Source organism: Abrus precatorius, unplaced genomic scaffold (genome assembly GCF_003935025.1).
Source record: "Abrus precatorius isolate BTA unplaced genomic scaffold, Abrus_2018 Scaffold1, whole genome shotgun sequence".
Classification (NCBI taxonomy): domain Eukaryota; kingdom Viridiplantae; phylum Streptophyta; class Magnoliopsida; order Fabales; family Fabaceae; genus Abrus; species Abrus precatorius.
In genome coordinates, this window is record NW_020874291.1 from 5,919,442 (window position 1) to 5,941,701 (window position 22,260).

Consider the following 22,260-nt stretch of genomic DNA (forward strand, 5'->3'; position numbering starts at 1 on the left):
TTTTTTATTTAAATTTTTTTGTAAAAATAATATAAAATGAGTTTTATTATTTTAAAGAATGAAATTTAAATTTAATTTTTATTTAACAGAATTTAAAAAATATAATAAAAAACGAAAGGACCAAAACTTTATTTTTTATTTAATTATCATTGACCAATAAAATTTATTTTTTATTTTTAGTTTTATTAATTCAAAATTTTTCACATTTTCAATCTGCACAAATATCTACCTAGACATATAAATTATTTAAATTTTATATATTTTTGATGATTTAAATTTACCTTTACTAAGTTAATCACCCAATTTAAAATGCCTCAGTGACTAATCGCGTTTACAGTCTACTTTCCTTCTGACTATACAAACAGAGGTCCATTTGCTTCCATACCCAATCTTTCTCTGAGCCAAATACACCATAGTCCATAGCAGCGACAGCGAGCGAGAGTGAGTGAAAGAAAAAGAAGGTAAGAGACCCAAACATCGACAATGGAGCCTTCGAAGAACAACACCCAAACCGAAGAAGACGACACAATCGCGCTGAAGAAGAAGAGGGCGCGTCGCGTGAGCTTCGCCGACAACGAGATCACCTCCGTCCACGTCTTCCGTCGCGACGATGACGATTCCTCTTCTACCGATAACCCTCCCGATCCCTCCGTCTTAGGGTTTTCCCGCGACCTCACCAACGACAGTGACGACGACGAGCGACCTCATCTAGACGCCGACGCCAGCAACTCCTTCCTCCGACCAATCGGCTCCCCCTCCCCCGGAGGCAGCAGCACCGCCGACAACGGCGACGGTGACGCTGAGCCCTAACTCTTTTGTTCTCGTTTCCTTTAGGGACAGTACAGTTACTTTGATACTTTTGGTGCTATTTTCCAAATCTCATTACGTTTGAAAAATAGAATCAAAAGTACATAAGGAAGTTTTGTTGTTCCTATAGTTCTTCGGCTTCTCTCCATCGTTGATAAATTTGTTGTGCTTGCTTGATGTATGCAGAGGATGATGATTTTCATGGTCCGGTATCGGCCTGTTTCATCAGACCGGATGGGTTATCAGACTCCGGTGCCTCCGACGAGGTCACGATGGACTCGACGGCGTTCTCGCTGCAATACCAGAGTCTTGCTCGGTCCGATTCTGGCGACATCAAGACTCGACAGGTCGACCTCACGACTCCGAGCTCTCACGGAAGTTCCATGGATCTCACGGAGGGGAAGAAGCTGAGAGAAGTGCTTGCTGCAGATGTGGAAAGTGGTGGCGGAGACTCAAATGACATGAGCATCGAGGGAGAGCACGTACAGAGTTATCGTTACGACAGGCTCTCTCCTGCGTTGGATGCTATTTTGGCAGGAGGGAGCAAGGGTTCACCAAATGTGCCTGTTAAGGTGGCAGATTCTTCAATTGCCTCTCCAGTTAATCAGGTTCACCAAATCCAAGCTTTTGGATCTCCAATCAAGGTGGGAAATGTTTTATTTGATTATTTTGGTCTCATGCTATCGATGACTAGTTTCGTTGTTTAATTTTTAAAAGCTTTTTTGGTGCACTTGAAAATTATTTTTGGTAAGGTGGGTAGTAACTAGGGAGACGGTGGATTTATTATTGCTGCATTGTCTAGTTCTATGTATTTTAGTGGAGGTGTGCAGTGTGCATTGTTTATGATGAGACTTTTGTGGCTATCCTTATATCTGCTATTGCAACTGTTGAGTTACGTACAGGTGTAAGCTGTTTGTTATTTTCTTTTGCAGCAAATTGAGGAGTTTGCTAAAGATTCTACTGTACCAATTTGTAGACAATTGGGCTTTGCTAATGCTTATAGGGGAACACCAGTAAAGGTGGATGAAGACAGAGGACGAGTGTTTGACTCCAATCGTAAATCTGATCAAGTAAATCAAAATCCAATACATGGGTCTACGCCATTGTCAGTTTCAGGAAGTAAACAATTATTTACAAGTTCTCATGGTTCATCCAGGTATGCTGGAAATATAATTCCAGCTTTAGAGCAATCTGGTAAATTTGGTCCAGAGGTCTGTGTCACAAGTGATGCAACTCCATCTTCTGTGCATAAAAGCATTTCAAAGATGAAAATTCTTGACACTACTCCCAGCATGTCAAGTCTCAAAGAAGGAATTGATATATTGAAAGGTAGATTGTCAAAAGACTCTCCTGAATTTTCTCTTCCAAACAAGAAAGATAAAAATTGCAAGAAAAAACTGTTTAGTTTTACTCCAGAGATTAACATGCATGAAGGTTTGATTGACAGCAATGATTGTGGAATTCATTCGTTTAGAAATATTAGCAAATTAAGTCAAAATGAAGAGACTCTTGGACACCAAAAAGGACGAGGAAAATTTGAACTTGATTTCTGCTTATGCTTCTTACACTCCATGATCTTTTCAACTTCCCACTAAGTGCTAAAACACCTTGGACTTGGGCTATTTTCATGGGCCTTAACATGAGTCTAGAACTAGTATATAAGGTAGAGTTACTTTCTCATTTTTTTCTCTCATTTTTACTCTGCATCTCTCAAAGCTTTGCCCTCTCAAAGCTCTCTTTGTGTCGGAATCTCTCTTTCCTCCATCTCATTTTCTTTATTTCTTCTCGAAATGGCATCCAAGTCAAGAGTTTCTTTGACTACTTCTGATGTTGGGTTCGTGCCTCTGGGTCTTTTGAAGAGATTTTATCCTTTTTCTCGAAATATAAGTTGGACTCCCTTCAAAGTTTGCACAAAATATTCTGAACCATGCCTCCTGTCACTAAAGATTTATATGGACAGGGTCGAAAAAGAAAAACAAGATAGTTGGAAAGTCATAGGGATTTATGATGTAATTTAGCTTTCTAGGTACAATTTATCCTATAATTTTCCTATGATTATGAGTTCTCTTTTCTTTTGAAATTGAGGTATTAGCTTTACCAAATTGAGAATATCACCTTTTCGAACCCATCTCAGAGGAGACCTTTTTCAAACGATTTTGCTCGAGTTTTTCACCTGTAACAAATTGTGATTTTGCCTTAGCTTTACCAATAATTTCTTCCAAATGGATAGATTTACTTTTGATATTTTTGAATGATTTGGCTCCTCCTTGTAATAGAGTAACAACTTCGAGGTGTTTTTTAAACATATTTTCATCATTTTCACCTCAAAATTCAAGACGTAAAAATCCTTACAAAGTTTTCAGATGATAAGGTTTTTCTTGTCTATCTCCATATTTCGCTTTGATCTTTCATGTTTGCTCATTTATGAAGTATTTGCATTTTTGCAGCCCTTCCGACAAAGCCCTTCCTTGGTCGATATGATCAAAAAAAATGGGAAGAGGATGAGCCACCCAAGAAGAAGATCAAAACATCTCGAAAAGTGCCTTTCTCTTTCGCCCTTCAATTTGGCTCTGGGGTTTCAAAGGTAATATCTCGAGTTTTCGTTATCAATCTTTCCAAGACTCATTCCATTTTTATGACCTATATTTTTATTTTTCAGGCCAAGATCTCCACAAAGGTTCTTCCTGAAGTATCATCCTTGGAGATTAATTTGGATGACTTTAACGCCATGGTGGAAGAAGATGCAGAAGGGGCGCTCGACAAACTCTTGGCGGGATCTTTGACTATCTCTTCATCAAAGACACCTTCAGGATCACATTTTGAGGTCTCCAAGCCCACTGAATCAGCTGAGAAATTGCTCGAAGAGCTCAAGGCTTTGGCTTTCGAGACATCTTTAATGAAAAATCTTCTAACTGACAAAGACTTGGTCACAAAGATCAAGGACATATTATCTTCATTGAAGGAGCAGATTTCTCCCTTTCCAGAAGGGCTTCAGCGTTTCGAGACTCTGTTTGTTGACTCCTTGGCCATTATTGACCGAATTTCTGTGGTCGGTGTCAGGCATGAGCAAGCCCAGGAAGCTAAAGACTCAGCTTTCAACAAGCTAAAAGAGGCTCGAAAAGCATTGGGCAAGCTCAAGGAATTAACCAATACTGCTGACCTTAAGAAGAAGGAGGTCAGGGCCAGGATAGTTGACCTGAAAAAACAGCTCAAAAGAGCTCGAAAAGAGGAGGAGATGCTGAATAAGGCCAGGGCGGCTTGTGAGAAAAAGAGGCAAGCATTGATAGAGAATGTGAAGACCTTAACTGTTAAAAGGGCTCGAGCTATGGAGAATATTTCGAGCTTGGATGCTCAGTGTACCGCCTTGGAAACAAGATATCAAAATTTGAGAGCCGTTTTTACAGAAATGCGCTCAAAGCCTCCTTTTTAATTTTGATGTAATATTTTATTTTTCTTTTGAATTCTTGTAAATAGCCCCCAATGTAATTATTCAAATTTAATTATCAATGCTTTCCATTATCTCTTTTTGTGCTCGAATTTTGCCTTTTAGTTATCAAGTTATTTTAATTTCATGTATGTCTCGCTTGTATGACTTTAAGTATTTGAGATTCGACTATTAGTTCGTAGAAGGTGAAAGTGATCTCGATATGTCATGCTTACAATGGTAAACTCCTTCCAACTTCTAATATATTGTTTAATTTCCTTTTAAATTGTGTCCTGTGCAGTTGATCCTCACTTTCATGTTTCATTGATTTTTATTTTATTTTTTATTATTATTATTATTATTTTGTATATACATATGCTGTCGTTATTCTGTTTGGGCAATGTACGCTAGAATTTTGATAAACCAACACATTTCTTGTAATTTGACCATCATCACTACAAAAGAAACAAAACATCAGACATGATACTAAATTGAAAATATCATTCCCATAATATAAACCCATTGGTGTACACAAGTGAATAAGATCATAGCATTTTTCTTTTATTACAGATTAATCATCCAAGGAACTTAAGAGATGTATGCTTACTGAATTATGCAAATTTAATTCCTATTTAGGGTCTTTTTTCGCTAAGTCAACACCAGTAACGGACTTATATGAACCATAATAATTTTTAAATATTATTTTAGAAGTCTATCGTCCCATAACCTCTGATACTGGCCTAGAGGCTGACAAGTAACTTTGTATTAACAACACAGATATATCATACGTTTGATGGTGAGGATTGAAATACTTGTCATAATTGTAGGTGTATCGTCTAGGATGCGACGATAGATCTGTTAGTGGTCGTAGTCTGAAAGTGGTTGATACTTCAAAAAATTTGCGAAACTTACAAGGAGCGGGAAGAAGTTACATAAGTTAGATATATTTTTTAGTTTTATATTTTTATTTATTTAATTTTCTTATTATTATCAGTTTATAAATATTAGTAAAAAGTCAATTATTTATTCATGCATATTTAGGGAATTTGTTTTTTATTATTGAGTAAACTTTTCTATGGGTAAATTTTATTTTGAAATTATAAATTTATTGCTTTATTTTATAAAAATAGTAAAAAAAATGTATTAGATGTAATATTAATAGTTTGTGAACAATATGTGATAGTTCAATGCAACAATGTTGAATAAAAAGAGTGAGAAGAGAAGCCCGTGTGTAGATAGAAACCGTAGAAAACAAATTAGAAGTTAAGAAATTACTCACCTCTACTACCGGGTGAAATTACAATGATGGCAAAATAGCTATACAGTACGTTTTAAATGGCATTCTAAGCCCTCTCTTACAATCACTTCCCCTGTAGTGTCCAAGTCTCTTTTAGTGCCAATTGAAGGTATTTTCATTGCTTTTTTATTTTTTTTTCTAATTTTATATTTTTTGTGATCTCAAGATGCTTAATTATTAATTAATCTTTGTTTCACTTAGGGAACCTTTCTCAAATTGTAGATGACTCAAGTTTTGCTTGTTTTGTGAAAAGGGAACTTGACCAACTGGTCTCCAACAAGCATTTGAGTTCTGAGAACATGTCTTTGTTGATTGATTTCATTGTGAAGCACCCTTGTGTTTGTTTAAGGGACAACACACTCAGTATGTAATAAACACAATTGGAAAATAATATTAAAATAGCAAATTAGTTAAAATTAGAAAGTTAGCCTCAAGTAGCCATTATGAGTGGTGAGAAAAAAAGGGTTAATTAGAGGGAAAAGTAGTTGGTGTGTGGAGGGTTATATAACACTCTCCGTTGTGTCTTTTATGGATTCTGATCAATTTTAATACATTGAGTTCCCTCTTCAACCTTCTCTGTGTTGAGAGGGAGTAGTGTCTAAAGGATTTCATAGATTCCTTTTGACCCAGTAATAGATACAAAGCGTACTTTGACACAACATTTGGAAGATCTTAAGCATCAATTGGAGGAGAGTATCATTGTATAGGAGGCACAAGTTTTAGAAGTTAGAACTGCTTTGAGTTCTCCTCTTGGCAATTAGACTCTGTTACCTTATATTTCAGTGTTGCTTTATTTTGTACTGAAGCTTTCTATCAAACTCTGTGTATGTTCAAGTTATATATTAAGCTAATTGTGACTGAAATAACAAGACTATATATACTTTTATAATAGATATTAGTATTTATAAACTAAAAATAGAATTAGAGTCTATTATCATGTAAAAAGTTATTGAATAGAGTAAGTTAATTGAGAATTTTTTTTTGAACGAGTAATTTTCTTTCCTATAATAATATATTAAGAATTGTATTTTATACTAATATTATTTTTTTAAAAATATACATCATATAATATTTCATACTTTAATTTTAAGTTAAATTATAAATTTAGTTCCTATATCTGATGCGCTTTCTTAATCTGGTCCTTACATAAAAAAATAATATTTACAATTTAGTCCTTACATAAGTAAATTTACGTTTTAATCTTTGTATGGATTCTTTTTACGTTGTTAACGTGTTTTTAAAGGTAAAATATAATCCAAATGTGTATACTCATGTAATGATTAAATTATAATTTTTTTATGTAAGGACTAAATTAAAAAAGTGCGTCAAGTATAAGACTAAATTTAAAATTTAACTTTAATTTTATATTTTATTAATTATATTTTAACTGTACATAATATTAAGATTTAATATATTTTATAAAAAAATTAAGTTGACAGTTTTTTATTTAAATTATTGAATTTTAATCAAGTTGAATTTAAGGTTTAAAAAAATATCACTGAATTTTTAGTCTAATAAAGATAAAGATGAGTTTATCTTAAGTATATCTTATAATAATTATTATATTATATAAATTTTTAAATTTATATCCAAGAACTTACAATAGAAACTTACATGGTAAATTTTCTTTATTCTACTTGTAGTAGAGTTGTTATATTGAGATCACACGGTCATGATTCATAATTTAAGTGTATTAAGGTATTACTAATTTTTATAATTATTAAAGATAGATTTTATTGGTGATTTATTCACTCATTTATTAAAATAAGGAATGAATTTAAGTGTTACCTTACAAGTATTTTTAGTATTATTTTTAATTAGAATTAGAGTTAACATTAATAATATATGTCAATTTTTATATTGTAAATTATTGAAATGAAACTTGTTCTACACCAAGTATACCTTCCCTCCCCCATCTAGCGTCATATTCACCACAGAAGCTTGGTCCATCTTGGTCATTGACTCATTGGTCAATAAGGGTAAAGCCTGCGCAGTATTAAAAAAGCCACTCAGAATCTCATTGGAAGATTAACATTCATATAATGAAGTCTCCAATAAGAATCCATGGGTGAATAATCCTATCACTTAGCTGGATAAAATAATCTCACAAATTACTTTGATTTAGGGAACTGGGCTAGCATAAACAAACGAACACACTCATTGCCCCTCCATTCTTCATGGAAAAGGTTAAAACTTAATAGTTAATTTCAATAATATCAAAAGATAGTGAAGTTTGATGAAGAACCCAGAGGACATGTCCTCTGAGTTCATTTATAATCACTTCTTGAAACCCTAATCATTTCCAAAACCTAGTACTTTATGAAATTGTGCATGATTTTCCACAAGAATAAAGATTGTTAAATGATATCTTCTAACTTGTTCGTGAATATGCCACTTAGCAAATTTATTTGCAGCACCTCTGGTGTTTTAACAAGAGAGAGAGAGTATATTATACAATGGTTGGGGATTCTTTATACAATACAACTCTTCCTCCAAATCATGGTAAGGTCTCAATATAGGTAGTGCAACGACATGAAGAAGAGGCTACATTGTCTATTCCAAATGAAGAAGCAAACCTTATTTGCCTGAGAGATGTAATTGGTACTTATGTTGCATGCCCATTGTCTTTAATCACTTTACAACCCAAGGTATGTATCACTTTTCTTTATAAATTTGGACTACACGCATAATTTATAAATTTTTCATTCGATCATCAAACTTTGATATATTCTGAGTTGCCCCATCATCAAGTAAAAGGTTAGGGAAAGAGACAAGTCATACTAAAGAATCGATTGCTAGTCTAACCAATAAAGGTGTTGTTTCTAATTTGTAAGAGCTTTTTGAGTTAGCAAAGGCCCAAGATGTTGCATGCTTCAATATGATGAAGCTTTTTATAAGAAGTGATCAAGCCATTGATGCTGCTATAATTCATATGATAATTGAGCACTGGGAAAAAGAGTTTATTGGCATAGTAGGCAAAGAAAACGTTTTAGAGGTCATAGATCAATATTGGTTCAATATAGCAACATAATTACTTTATGTTCATTTCCTTATTTAATCCATTTCAATTCTTCTTTGACACTACAAGATATTTGTGTGAAGGTTACTTGCATAGAGCAAATAAGGCAAGTAAATTTTCATTTATATCTTCATATGAAATGGACAAAAAAACTCAATCCAACCCTATGTCGCAACCCCTTTTTGGAAAGGATAAATGATATATTGCTTTACTATTTCCCAGTATAGATTTATTTATGAGATTATATATATAAAAGATATACTTTTCAGAAATTAAACTTTGACATCTTAACAGAATAATAGAGCTCCAAGAGTATTTTCATATAACCCAAACATTTATATAATTATATGTATTTACAACAGTTGTTTCAAATGGAGTTCAAAATACAAATTTATAAACAAAAATTACATTTCTTGAAAAATATAACTAAATAGTCTAGATCTATCTCTAAGACTTAGACTAACAAAATAATTGAAGCTACATTTCTCCTAAAAGCGTGATGACTCTTACATTCCTTAGCCAGACCTTCCAGTATGAGAAGTAGTTGCATCATCTGTCACATCTACTCAAGTACCACCATATGATCATTGCAATACACACACCAACACAGACAATATATAAGAGTAAGCTTACAAAATAACAAACATGACCATAAATGGCAGAAAGTGAACGTAATTATTTAGATAGCTTATTTTTTCAATAGTTTTCAGCATATAACGCAGCAATACAGCTCATCTAATGTAAAATGTAACGGCTTAGTTTTAACTAGTTTCACGGCCCTAGTAATCCAAAAGGAAGCTACAATTTTTTAGTCTAGGAGCGACTCATCCCCGATATCTGGATCTAGACAAAGCATAACTCAGCTTGGCATGTTTCATAACTTTTACATGCCCTATGCCCTCAGCTTGGCATGTTTTCTAATCGCTCCATCCTACGCCCTCTAAAGATGTGACTCAGCCCTAGTATGACAATATTTCATGCAATTGCAACACAGCCATATATTAAGGATTTCAACACATTATTTCACAACACTTAATCAACCAATCTCAGCACATTACACTACAACATTTTAACAATTATCTTAAACAAACATTTTCATGATAATACAGCTCAACCACAATTATGCATTTAATAGCTCAGCATTTACAACTTTTATTGTATCATCATATCAGCACTTATCCATTTATTTTAACATACAGGATTCACAGTACGTGCCAAGTATTTCACAACCTTTATTAAATATTTTAGCATAACATGTATTAGCACAATAATCCAACTTTCACAATCAATCACATAGGTACTTGGTGTTCTACCGTAAGGTTTGTTCATACATTAACTCATTATCAGCTAAAACGAAACTATACATATAAATATCTCAGTGTCTAGTAAATGAATAAGGCCAGCTCAGGTAAGCTCCCCTTACTTAGAATATATTTCCTTAGATCAAACTCCACTTGAGTTCTAAAGAAAGAAATAGTGCTTGAGGGCTCAGATCTCCTCACTATTAGGAAATAAAAACCCTTGAGAAAAGAAACCCAAGAAGTAAGAAGTAGAGTTGGAGAACAAGATCTCAGAAGCTCACTTAGATTTGCACTAAATGGAGGTTCCCACTTTGATCAAGAAGAAGTTAGGCCTTAAAAAGGTTTTCTCTAAGGAAAGAAGGTGAGATAACAGAGAAAAACAAGAAAGAAATATTGTCTGCTGAGAAATGAAGATTTTTCTACATTGAGGTCTCTTAAATACTCCTCCAGGTTTGCCCACTCTCGCTTGAGCAAGCTCTGCTCTTGCCAAAGCGAGCTCATCCTCACTTGGGCGAGAAAACTAGACAATGAAACTACCTAAATTTATATTATTCTCGCTTAAGCGAGGGACATCTTGCCTGAGTGAGCAACATTATCGCCTAAGCGAGGGCAATTCTCGCCTGAGCGAGATCACTTCTCGTCAGGGCGATGGGATAGTTCAGGCGATCCTATCTGATCTCGCTTGAGCGAAACTAATCTTGCTTGAGTGAAACTAATCTCGCTTGAGTGAGAACGGTCTAAAATGCCAAATTCGGCATGACTTAGCCTCGCTTTAGCAAGAATTATCTCACCTGAGTGAGACACTTTGCACCCAAAACTTTTAACTGAGGTAATACAAGTCCTTGGCTATAATCCTGAGGTTATTACACACATATCACACTTAATTATATCAAACATAACAACCTCTCTACACTGCAATTGCACCGCTCTTAAATCAACAATTATACAACTTTCATATTCATACTTCAACATATGAAAATCCATACAATTCAAGCATACACAACACAATTCAAGAGGAATAATACATATAAAAATGCATCGGTCTGAAATCCCACATCTACATATAGCTGAAATGTTGAGAGTGAAGATCACTTGATTTTTGCACCTTACAATCTTAGGTAAGTCATTCTTATGAGCATGCATATTTATTTTATAATTTTCATTATCATTTTTAATTATTGTAATCTTAAACATATATTTTCACTATTAGTAAGCAACATGGGTCCTAGTTAGCATCAACACCTCTAATGAGACAATGTATTATATGGATTCTCTACGCAAACACCTGAATAACAAAACATATATATAGAACCTATTTAATAAGTAAGCATAGCATGGATGTATTTCAATAGTCTATCATTTATGAATATGGTTGAAATGTAACTTACTTCTTTCATCCACCATTGTTAATGCTTTTGTCACATATATCAAGCAGAGAGGTAAGTGCAGCCATTTAGGACAAAGATGCATCAAACAAGATGGGTCACTGTACATGTATATATATTATACAAAATCCTTTTTACTTGAAACTTATTACACTATATATATGACAATGTATATAAATTTGTGTTAATTCTAGTTTTTATGTTTTTTTTTTCTTCCACAAAGTCTCCTAAGCAAACACATAATGATGACTGTGCATATTATGTGTGTGTCTTTATTGAAGATGTTTTGCACCATGGACCAACTACAATCCTGGCTAATGTAAGAGGATTCCATATCCAAAATCATTATATCATTTGTATTTCTTCTAATTAAGTGTTTGCTCGTCTGGTTTATATTTAACTTAACTAAGCTTTGTATTTTGTTGTTTTGTCTTCATTATTTTCCAGAGTTCCAGATCCCAACATTTTTTGACAATAGAATTCATCAAGTGCAAAAGGAGTGGTGTGCATATTCTATCATAGATATTTAAAGGACACATTAAACACAATATATTTTTAGTGCTTTTTTACAAGACCTAGTCATATTTGTAAATATTTAAGGCAAAAGTGTATAGATTGTTTTTTTTTCACTGTGGTTCTCTATAATTGTAATATGTACATATGCATTTTTTTATGTATTGTTCTATTACTTTGGGATATTCATATGTTCACAATTTGATTTGATTTTTTATTGATAAATGTAATGCACATGTGCTTTGAAATTTGGTATATCAGATTCTGTTTTATATTTTTATTCTATTTGTATTGTTTCTAAATAATATATGATTGATTAGGTATGCTAAAATTTCAAATAATGTCATTTTTATTAATAATCTAACAAAAGTTTCTTAAACTTAAGAGAGCAGTTCATCAAAAATCACTCTCAAAAGTAGATTTTAGAGAACAGTTCATAAACAAATGCTCTCAAAAGTAGACTTTAGAGAACAATTCACAAATAACTGCTTTCAAAAATGAACATTGGAGAATAGTTGACGTAGAATCACTTTGGTCATAAGTGTGAGATAAGAAAGCATGAAGTTTAAAAAGCAGTTTCGTGTAGAACTGCTCTCCAAGTTTATAAGTGCAGGATAGATTACTTATAAACGTTTTCTAAGTTCAAATGGAACTACTCTCACATTTCTAAGTTCAAATGAAAATGCAAGACAGTAGTGTCTTATCTTGTTCTTTGTAAGGTTAGGAGTGTAACCTTTCAAGCTTGAATCATGGTCTCCATCTGGTTTACTGTTCCTTTTGTAGCATTTTATACCAAGCTTATGGGTCTGTCTAAAATTTTTTGACCTTGTATATTTGTTTATTTTGGAAGAAACTCCAAATTTTGTGTTATTTTTATGTTTGTTTATGCGTCAATTTATTTTCCAGCAAATCCACTTGTGGATAAAAGTGTTAGGAGTATCTTTCTTACCTGTTATATTAGGATCCAGATACTCTCCCGTAATTAGACGTTCAATTTATTTTATTTTGTATTTTTGCTTAAGCCAAAAATTTTCGCTTAAGCAAAAATGAAAAATTTTGCTTGACTGGACTGTTCAGTTCGCGCCAAAACAGAAGAGGATCCAAATTTGTTATATCATGTCTATAAAAGACACACAATTAGTCTCTTTCTTTTCCCTTCTTCCATTAGGAGGATCATCATGCAATTTTCCCTTTATACCAGTAAAGAAAACAAATGCAATCATCGTACAATCTTTTTTATTTTGTTTAAAGTTTAAAACATATATAGTTTTACTCCATGTTTAAAATATTTAGATAAAAAATAGTAACACATGGAGCCTCTCTTGTTGAAAAAAGAGTTTATTACAAATTATTTTTTAAACTTTAAAATAAAATATCTTAAATATTTCTTAAGCATAGTTGCTTTTAAATATAGTTTAGGGATTTTTTGTCTTCAAATATTAGTGTATAATATTAACATATATCAACTAAAAATAGAGTTAGAGTGTATTATCAAATCCTTATATATAAATTAATAAAATTTGATATTTATAAAAATTATTCAACAAAATAAGTAAATTAAGATTTATTTTTAGAATATATAAAGATTTTGTATATGCTATGAGATTATTAAATAATAAAATTTTATTAAAAATTATAATAGCTAATATTATTAATACATTAAATTTGTAGTATTTTATAATTTTAATAAAAAATATTAAAAATAAATTATATTATGTGTAAATTACTATACATAAGTTTTAAATAAAAAATATTATTTTATTAAAAACATATATAAATATATTATAATTTACATTGTTAAGACTTTTTCTCTGTGAAGTAAAATGTATCATTAGAAATATAATGAGAAACGATAAAGTTAAATTTATCTTACGGATATCCTCCATATGAATGGAAACAGAATAGGTCAGGCCAGACTTTAATGTAAATAGGCTCGGCCTGTAACATAATTATTAGACATGAGTCTGACCTGTTACTTGTTAAAAGCTTTATTTTCAGCCTTACCTAGCCTATTTAGGTAGCCTGACTTGGCCTGAAGCCTATTAATAAAGCTTGCTACAAAAAAAATCTTAATATTAATAAAAATATAAATATTTTATTATTAAATTAATTTATATTTTTTTAATTTTCATGTGTTATTAATAACTATTAAAAAATTATAACAATTTTTATATAATTTTATAAATAATTTTTAAAATATTATTTGAACATTAATTATAAATGTTTCATATTAAAAAAAATATTTTTTTATTTTTATTTATTTTTTAAAAAAATTAAACTATTAAAGATTTTAATTTTTTTTAAGAATATATTTTATTTTTTTAAAGACATCTTATATTCAACAAATAAAGTCATATTGAATACAAAATTGATCACAAAATATAACATCCACACAATTTGTTGAATTAGTTAAAAGAAAATTATTATGTTTTAAAAAATAAATAAATTTAAACTCAATGCAATATATATATATATATATATATAATGACAATAATAATTATTATTTAATTAAAAAATAATTATAAATATTTAATTTTATTTGCTTCATTAATTTGTTATTTTAAATTAACAAATACACGTAAATTAACTACACTATAACATTAATGTATACAAATATTATTGATACAATCAATTAAAATATATACCCATATATTACATATAAATTTATAAATTAACTAATAATTTAACTTTTTATTTTTGTAAATATTTGCATATTATTGAATTTTAAATTTATGTTAATAACTATATTTTTTTAATAAAAAATCTATCAACATTTATGTCAAATTCGTTAAAAATAATTATTTAAAATTTTATATATTTATATTTAGGTGTATGTTGCAATATCCTAAAAATTTTTTATAGGTACTATACTCAAAACATTTATACAAAAAAAATGAAACACATGACAATTGGCAAGGTACAAAAATATATATTACTATATAATTTATTTAAAATTATATTATTTGTTACATGGTCCTATTATATATATATATATATATATATATTAAAATTTTATTTTCTTTTCTTATTATTTTTTTATAAATTTTTACTTTCAAATAAAATATAATTCAAATTTAAGTAATTTTTATTTATTATAAATAAAAAATTATAATATAATATATTAATATAATAATTGAATATTAATAATAATAAAATTAAAAATATAAAAAATATATTAATATAATATAAGTATTTTATTTTTAAATTTTAATTCTTATATTTTTATAATAATATAACATTAATATAGTATAAAAAATATTACTGATACAATATATTAAAACGTATATTTATATATTATATATCAATTGATAAATTATTTATTAATATAATTTTTATTTATACTTTTTTATGTAAATATTTATTAATTATTGAATTTTAAATGTATATTAACAATTATATTTTTAAGAAAAAAACTATCTACATCTATGTTAAATTTATTAAAAATAATTATTTTTAATTTGACATATTTATATTTAGGTGTGTGGCTATGTACTATGTATTTGGTATCTAAAGTTTTTTTTTATAGGTACTTTACTCAAAAAATCTATACCAATAAAAGTAAAACACTTAGTATGTTACAAAAAGGATATATTATTATATATAATTTATTTAAAATTATATTATTTATATTATTTAATATATGGTCCTATTTATATATACAGATATATTTTTTATATTGAATTTTTTTTATAAAATTTTACTTTTGAATAATATATAATTCATATTTATTAAATATAATATATTAATATAATAATTAAATATTAATTTTAATAAAATTAAGAATATAAAAATATATTAATATAAAATTATTATTTTATTTTTAAATTTTATTTTGTTTAATTTTAATTGCATCTTGTTTCTATTTAAATACTTAATTACTCTTTAACTTGTTTAAATGTAATAAATATCATAATTTATTATTAAATTAATTATTATTTAATAAGTGTAATCATGTATAAATATTTTTAATTTTTAATAGAATAAAATTTTTATTTATTTTAATTATAAATAAAAAATTATAACCTAATATATTAATTTAATAACAACTGAATTAAGAATATAAAAAATATATTATTAAATAACTTTATTATTTAAACATATTTTGACAGCTCTATTTTTAAATTACATATATATATATATATATATATATATATATATGCTGTAACACTCTAAATTTTGTAATATTGTTTAATTATTAAATATATGTATGTGTGTGTGTGTGTGTGTATATATATATATATTTATATGTGTGTGTGTGTGTGTGTGTTTGTTGATTGATATGAGGATCTGTGTAATGATGTGGACCTATACGAATATGATTGTGAGAAGTCCAAATAGTGTGGTTGGAATGTGATGTGAATTGTGACTGGACTGTAATAGATTGAATATATATATATATATATATATATATATATATATATATATCTGTGTGTGTGTGTGTGTGTGCGCGCGCGCACGCGCATGCGTGTGTGTATACAGGCTAAGTGTGGATGCTGCTGCAAGGCATTCTCGCTATAGTGAGAAGGCACTGAGAGAAATGGGTGAAACTGTCGCCTTGTCGGTGTAGCGACAAAGCCACAATTTGGGCTGCATTTTTTGGTGCAGTCTCGCTATAGCGAGATTCTGCAAAAACCAGTGTACAGTTTTCTCTGATATTTTCGTTGTAGCGAGAGTATCGCAACTAGAAGAGGATTTAAAGGGGTTAAGGTTTGGGGAAGCTTCATTTTTCACTTTCCCTTCAAGATTTCTTGGATTCTCTCACTCCTAAATCCTATTTCACCGATTAAATTGCCTCCAAGCTGCTTAGGAGCAAAATTAAAGGTTCGATTTGTATAAGGAATGCTTGGAGGTGAGTTTTAATGGTTAGAGTTCCAGTTTCTCATCCCTATCCTCTGTTTTTTCAGTTTTCCTGAGTTCTCATGGGGTTTTTCCATGTATTTAGGTCAAAGTTCATGTGGGAGAGCGCCTACCTTGTTGATTTGGTGTATGGGTCTTCATTTGAGGTAAGGGGGGACTCTATCCTATCTCGTTATGTTTAATTACCATTTATTTCGTTAAATGTTGCAATGTGATTGAGATAGAGAGTAGGAAATGTGTGATGTGATGGAAATTATTGTGTGTTTGGAGTGAAATGTAAATTGATTGTGGGGTTGACATACCCTTGATTGAGAATATGTATCATGTTGAGGATTGATGATTGAATAATATAAATGGTTGGAAATGGATATGGATGACATGTTAATATGTTGTGTGATGGAATAATGGCATATGTGTTGAGTGTGGTGAATGAATGTGGGCCTCTATGCTGTGTAATGTGAATAAATGTGGGCAAATATGTCGTATATGATATGCTATGGATGATTCAGCGATACATTGGAGGTGTGGAAGATGGGGATGGTAGAAATATGTAACACCTTAAATTTAATTTCAATAATTAAGAAATTTCGCAAAATTTTGAAATAATAAAATTTCCATTTTCCAAATATCAAACAGTTGCTACAGATTTGCCCCCTTTAAATCCTTTCCTGGTCGCGACTCTCTCGCTACAGCGAGATATTCTCATCAGACGAAAATGCACCCTGGTTTCTTGTAGAATTCTCATAGCCGAAAAAACGGAAGAAAGTGACGAACAGAATTTTGAATTTTAATTTTTTTTTTGCTCTTCTCTTCTCTTCTCTTCTCTTTTCTCTCTCCCCTTTATGACTTGTTTCCCTCCATCCATGGAGGCTTAGATTTCCATCTAATTCAAGGATTAAAAGGACGTGACACTCTTGCGGATTGATCTCACATTGGCATAAATTCAATAACAATTTTGGTTTCATCTCTTCCTTATTTTCTCCTTTTGCTAATTATATTTTCGAATTGAAGTTATTCGTTTAGATTGATGATTATGCATCTGGTTGATTATGTATTATTCGATTGATGTATGTAATTGAGTTTTAAGGAACATGAATTGGATTTTCAGGTTTGAAAACTACAATTAACGGCATTGGTAAATTAAATTGGCACAATTCAATTAGGTTCTAGAGTTTTCTGAATTTTAATTAATTATGTGTTAATCGAATGCATGAAAGTTTTCATGTCAATGCTGAGTTCGAATTGAGGTTTCATTCGGATTCATTGTTAATTAGTGAATTGTTTGTTGATGTACTCTCTTAAAAATTCGGTGATAGAGTAGTCATTCTTCTTCTTAATTCTTGGATTGGAATTTCAGTTTTTGTTCACTCTTTATTCTAATTATAATTAAGTGCATTTTTTTTTCTTTTATAAACAAACCCCCCTCCCCCGTTTTATATACTCTCTAAATAGATTGATTTGTCCTTGTGATTCTTTGATAAACGACCCTAGTTGCTTATCTCGTACTATAGTAATTAGGTGTATTTTGACCTGGGTGCGACCACATGTCAAATTGGCGCCGTTGTCGGGGTATCACTGGCATTTTTAACATATTTAGAGTGTTAATCTTCCTTATTTTATTTTATGTTCTGTGTACAAAATTCTGGTTTGCAATTCTGGTCGTTGTTTTGAGGTATTTATTGTGAGTCTTATAGGTGGAAAACTTCACTACCAGTTTGACTTTGGAGTTTGAGGCTGAATTTTGGTGTCCAAATAGCACTCATCACGTTGATCAACTTTGTCCAAAGGAGCTACCGCAAATTCCTTCATCTGGTAGGTGATTTTCTACAAAAGGGTAAAAAGGTAATTTTTCTGGCGACTAACTCGGATTGAGCTAAAACTTGGTCAGATATTGCAGAAAAATTCAAGGATCAATACCACACAATTTAGCGACTAAATTGAGTGGTGCACCCCTGAAATTCCAAAATTCCATTGTTTAGACCACTTTTTCAATTTTTAGTATTTTAGGATTTTTAAAAATAGTAAAAAAATTCTCAAAAATAGGAAATTTTATTTCTAGTACTTCTGTGGTAGTCCTATATTTCATTGGTTTTATTTTTCAAGTAATCAAGATGATCAGCACCAGACTCAGTGAAGGGGTGGATGGAACTGCTATAGGACTTAGGATATTATTTTGAAAACTATTGTATTTGAATAAGTCCTGTAGCAACTGTTTGATATAATTTGTAACCCCTTTCTTTATTTGAAATGGTTGATGAAACTTGAATTAAAATGAACATTTTATTATTTTAAAAATTTACAAAATTCCTTATTTATTGAAATTAAATTTAAGGTCTTACAATTTTGGTATCAGAGCAGTTCATCCAAACCGGACTGGGGTATTGGGCTGAAGCGTCCAAGATAAGTGTTGATTATTTTATTTTCCTGAATTATAAATGTATTATTGATTTGATGTGTTGGACTGTGACTGTTAAATTGTGTAGCTAAGATATGTCTGGTATAGTTAGAGCTAGAGGTAGAGGAGCTAGAGACACTAATAACCTCATGAAACGCATGGCTCAAATTCTGGAAGCCATGGTGCACAATCAAGGTGGAGAGCCGGCTGAGTATAAAGGGTTATATGCCTTCACTAGGCATGATCCTCCAAAGTTTAAAGGTGGATTCAACCCTGAAGCAGCCCAAAGATAGGTGGCTGATGTGGAGAAGATCTTCAATGCTATGGGGTACCGTGAGGAGAACAAGGTTGCCTATGCCACCTACTTCCTATGTGGGGAGGCTGAGGACTGGTGGAGGTTTGCTGGTCAGACTCTGTCACAAGAAGATGGCTATGTCCAGTGGGAAGCATTCAAGACCATCTTCCTAGGGAACTACTTTCCCTGAGATCTAAGGAAGCAGAAGGCTAAGGAGTTCCTTGAGTTGAAGCAAGGAAGTATGACCATGGGAGAATATGCAGCTAAGTTCCAGGAACTAATGAAGTACTGGCCTCATTATCAGCATGGTGATGGAGAGGAGGATCTATGTGCTCAGTTTGAGCATGGATTGAGGTCGGACATCCGAGCTGCGGTCAGCGTGTTTCAGCTGACAGATTTGCCCACTTTGTTGAGCAAGAGCAGAATCTTTGAAGCCAACTCAAGGGGGAAGACAGTGGACACTAGGGGAGCTAGTCTGGTGAGGCAAGATAGGAGACCCCCTAGGTTCTCAAGGGGACCGTATTTGGGTTCAAACAGCTCTTAGTCTCAAGGGAATTCATCTCAGGAGAAGAGCAGTGGGAGTGGTTCAGGATCAAGTTCTTTCAGAGGACCGCTCAAGTGCTTCAGGTGTGGGGGGCCACACATGGTGAAGGACTGCCCACAACCGAGGATAACTTGTAGCAACTGTGGAAAGTCGGGGCACGTTGCCAATGAGTGTTGGGCCGCCAAGAGAAGCTATAGTGTAAGTGCAACTCAGAGGCCGGAATCAAGAGGAAGTACGGGGCAGAAGCCGAGCATTCCTGGTAGAGTCTTTGCTATGAGTAGGGCAGAGGCTTCACAATCTGAGGAGCTGATTAGAGGTAAATGTGTAATTAAAGGCAGATTGCTTAATGTGTTGTTTCATTTGGGTGCTACGCACTCTTTTATATCTGTGGACTGTGTGAAGAGTCTGAATCTGTATGTGATGGAATTGCCATGCAATGTTGTGGTGACTATCCCTATGAGTAAGCCGGTTGTGACGTCTTAGGTGTGTTTAGGGTGTGCAATGATGGTACACGGTAGGGAGTTTGAGGTGGACTTAATTTGTTTACCTCTTTCTCAATTGGATGTAATTCTGGGAATGGATTGACTTGCTGCCAACCATGTGCTGCTGGATTGTAGAGAAAGAACCTTGATCTTCGGTGAGATGATGGCGGAGGTTCCAAGACTCATGAGCCAAGGTGCGTGGGAGAACACGGTGAACGCTAAGGCCTTTATGGTAATGTTTTCGATGGAGGCCGAAAGCATGGTGGAGTCAGAGTATATTCCAGTGGCAAAGGATTTCTTGGAGGTTTTCTCCAAAGATGTTTCTGAGCTACCGCCTGAGAGGGAAATAGAGTTTGTTATTGACCTCATTCTAGGAGCAAGTCCGATTTTCGTGGCACCTTACAGGATGTCACCAGTGGAGTTGACAGAAGTCAAGAAGCAAGTAGAAGACCTATTGCGAAAGCAGTTTGTGAGATCGAGTGTGTCACCGTGGGGAGTACCAGTGCTCTTAGTGAAAAAGAAGGATGGAAGCATGAGGATGTGCGTGGATTATCAGCAGTTGAACAAGGTAACAATCAAGAACAAGTACCCACTTCTGAGGATCGATGATTTGATGGACCAATTAAAGGGAGCAGCAGTGTTTTCGTAGATCGACTTGAGATCGGGATACCATCAAATCTAAGTGAAGGATGCAAATGTACCTAAGACTGCGTTCAGGACGCGGTATGGTCACTATGAGTATTTGGTGATGCCGTTTGGGGTGACCAACGCGCCTGTGGTGTTCATGGACTACATGAACAGGATCTTCCACGAGGGGACCTCGCTGTAGCGAGAATATCTCGTTGTAGCGAGAGTGTCGCTACCAGATAGGGATTTAAAGGGAGTTAGGGTTCGGGGAGAGTTATTTCTCCTTCTCCCTTCGATCCTCTCATTCCCAAAGCCCTATTCCACCGATTAATTACCTCCAAAGCCCTTCGGGAGTGAGATTGGTACTCAGATTTATGTGGGAAACGCTTAGAGATGAGTTTCAAAAAGTGGTTAGGGTTTTTGTTTTCTTTCCCTTTCTCTGTTCTTGGTGATTTTCAGAGTTCTCATGGAATTCTTCCGTGTGTTTAGGCCGAAAGTCGTGTGGGGAGCATTTTCGTGGTTGAGTTCGAATGTGGGTCTTCAATCCAAGGTAAGGGGGGACTCTACCCTACTCCTTTATGTGTGATTTGTTGATATTTTGTGTGATATTGTGATGTGGCTAAGTACAGGGTAGGAAATTGCTGAGATATGTGATGTAGACACTTGTGCCGTTTATACATGTGTGTATATTTGAATGAACATTGTGAAAATGTGGGCCCGAGGGCTGTGTAATATGAACGGAAATAGGCTAGGGGCTGTGTGTCATGAATAAATTATGGGCTATGTGCTGTGTGTGCTGTGAAAATGAAATGTGGGCCTAGTGCCGTATAATTGAACAAATGTGGGGCCTAGTGTCGTGTACTGTTAAATATGGGCTATGTGCCGTATACTGAAATGTGTGTGATTAGGGCGTAATAGCGCCATTGTAATGTGTTGTGAATGGTTCAGTGATACACTGGGGATGTGGGAGATGAGGACGGTAGAAATACCTTAGGGAAGAGGGAGTGGTGGTGACACCGACTGCAGAACGAGTGCACCACGGGCCACACACTTTCTTCCTGACTAGACCTCTGATCACTATCTTTGCTGAGCGACCCGTGACTGCCCACGTGGTATCCGTGAGGAGGGGGTAACTGGCGACCATTCATGGTGTAAATCTGTGATTACAATGTCAATGTGAGTGTGGCTGGCATGCATATGCGTGGGTTTATGAATTGTACTTATGAATGTGAAATGTTGTTTGTGATTGTGTTTTTTTAATGCGTTGGAAATGTTCTGGAGGTGAGACTCTACGTTGATTGTGTGTTTTTGGGT

The 22,260-nt window shown here is 32.8% G+C and overlaps 2 protein-coding genes across 2 annotated transcripts; both read left to right on the forward strand.

The window, feature by feature from the left end:
• The first annotated feature begins 333 nt into the window (after window positions 1-333).
• LOC113858139 lies at window positions 334-4,380 on the forward strand. Its single transcript, XM_027490632.1, has 5 exons — window positions 334-793; window positions 994-1,451; window positions 1,740-2,136; window positions 3,255-3,391; window positions 3,467-4,380. Exons 1-5 carry the CDS (start codon window positions 484-486, stop codon window positions 4,235-4,237), a joined length of 2,073 nt encoding a protein of 690 aa, XP_027346433.1. The 5' UTR covers window positions 334-483; the 3' UTR covers window positions 4,238-4,380.
• Window positions 4,381-19,540: 15,160 nt separating this feature from the next.
• Window positions 19,541-20,320, forward strand: LOC113855220. The gene is made up of 2 exons (XM_027486768.1): window positions 19,541-19,771; window positions 19,859-20,320. Exons 1-2 carry the CDS (start codon window positions 19,541-19,543, stop codon window positions 20,318-20,320), a joined length of 693 nt encoding a protein of 230 aa, XP_027342569.1.
• The last annotated feature ends 1,940 nt before the right edge of the window (window positions 20,321-22,260 follow it).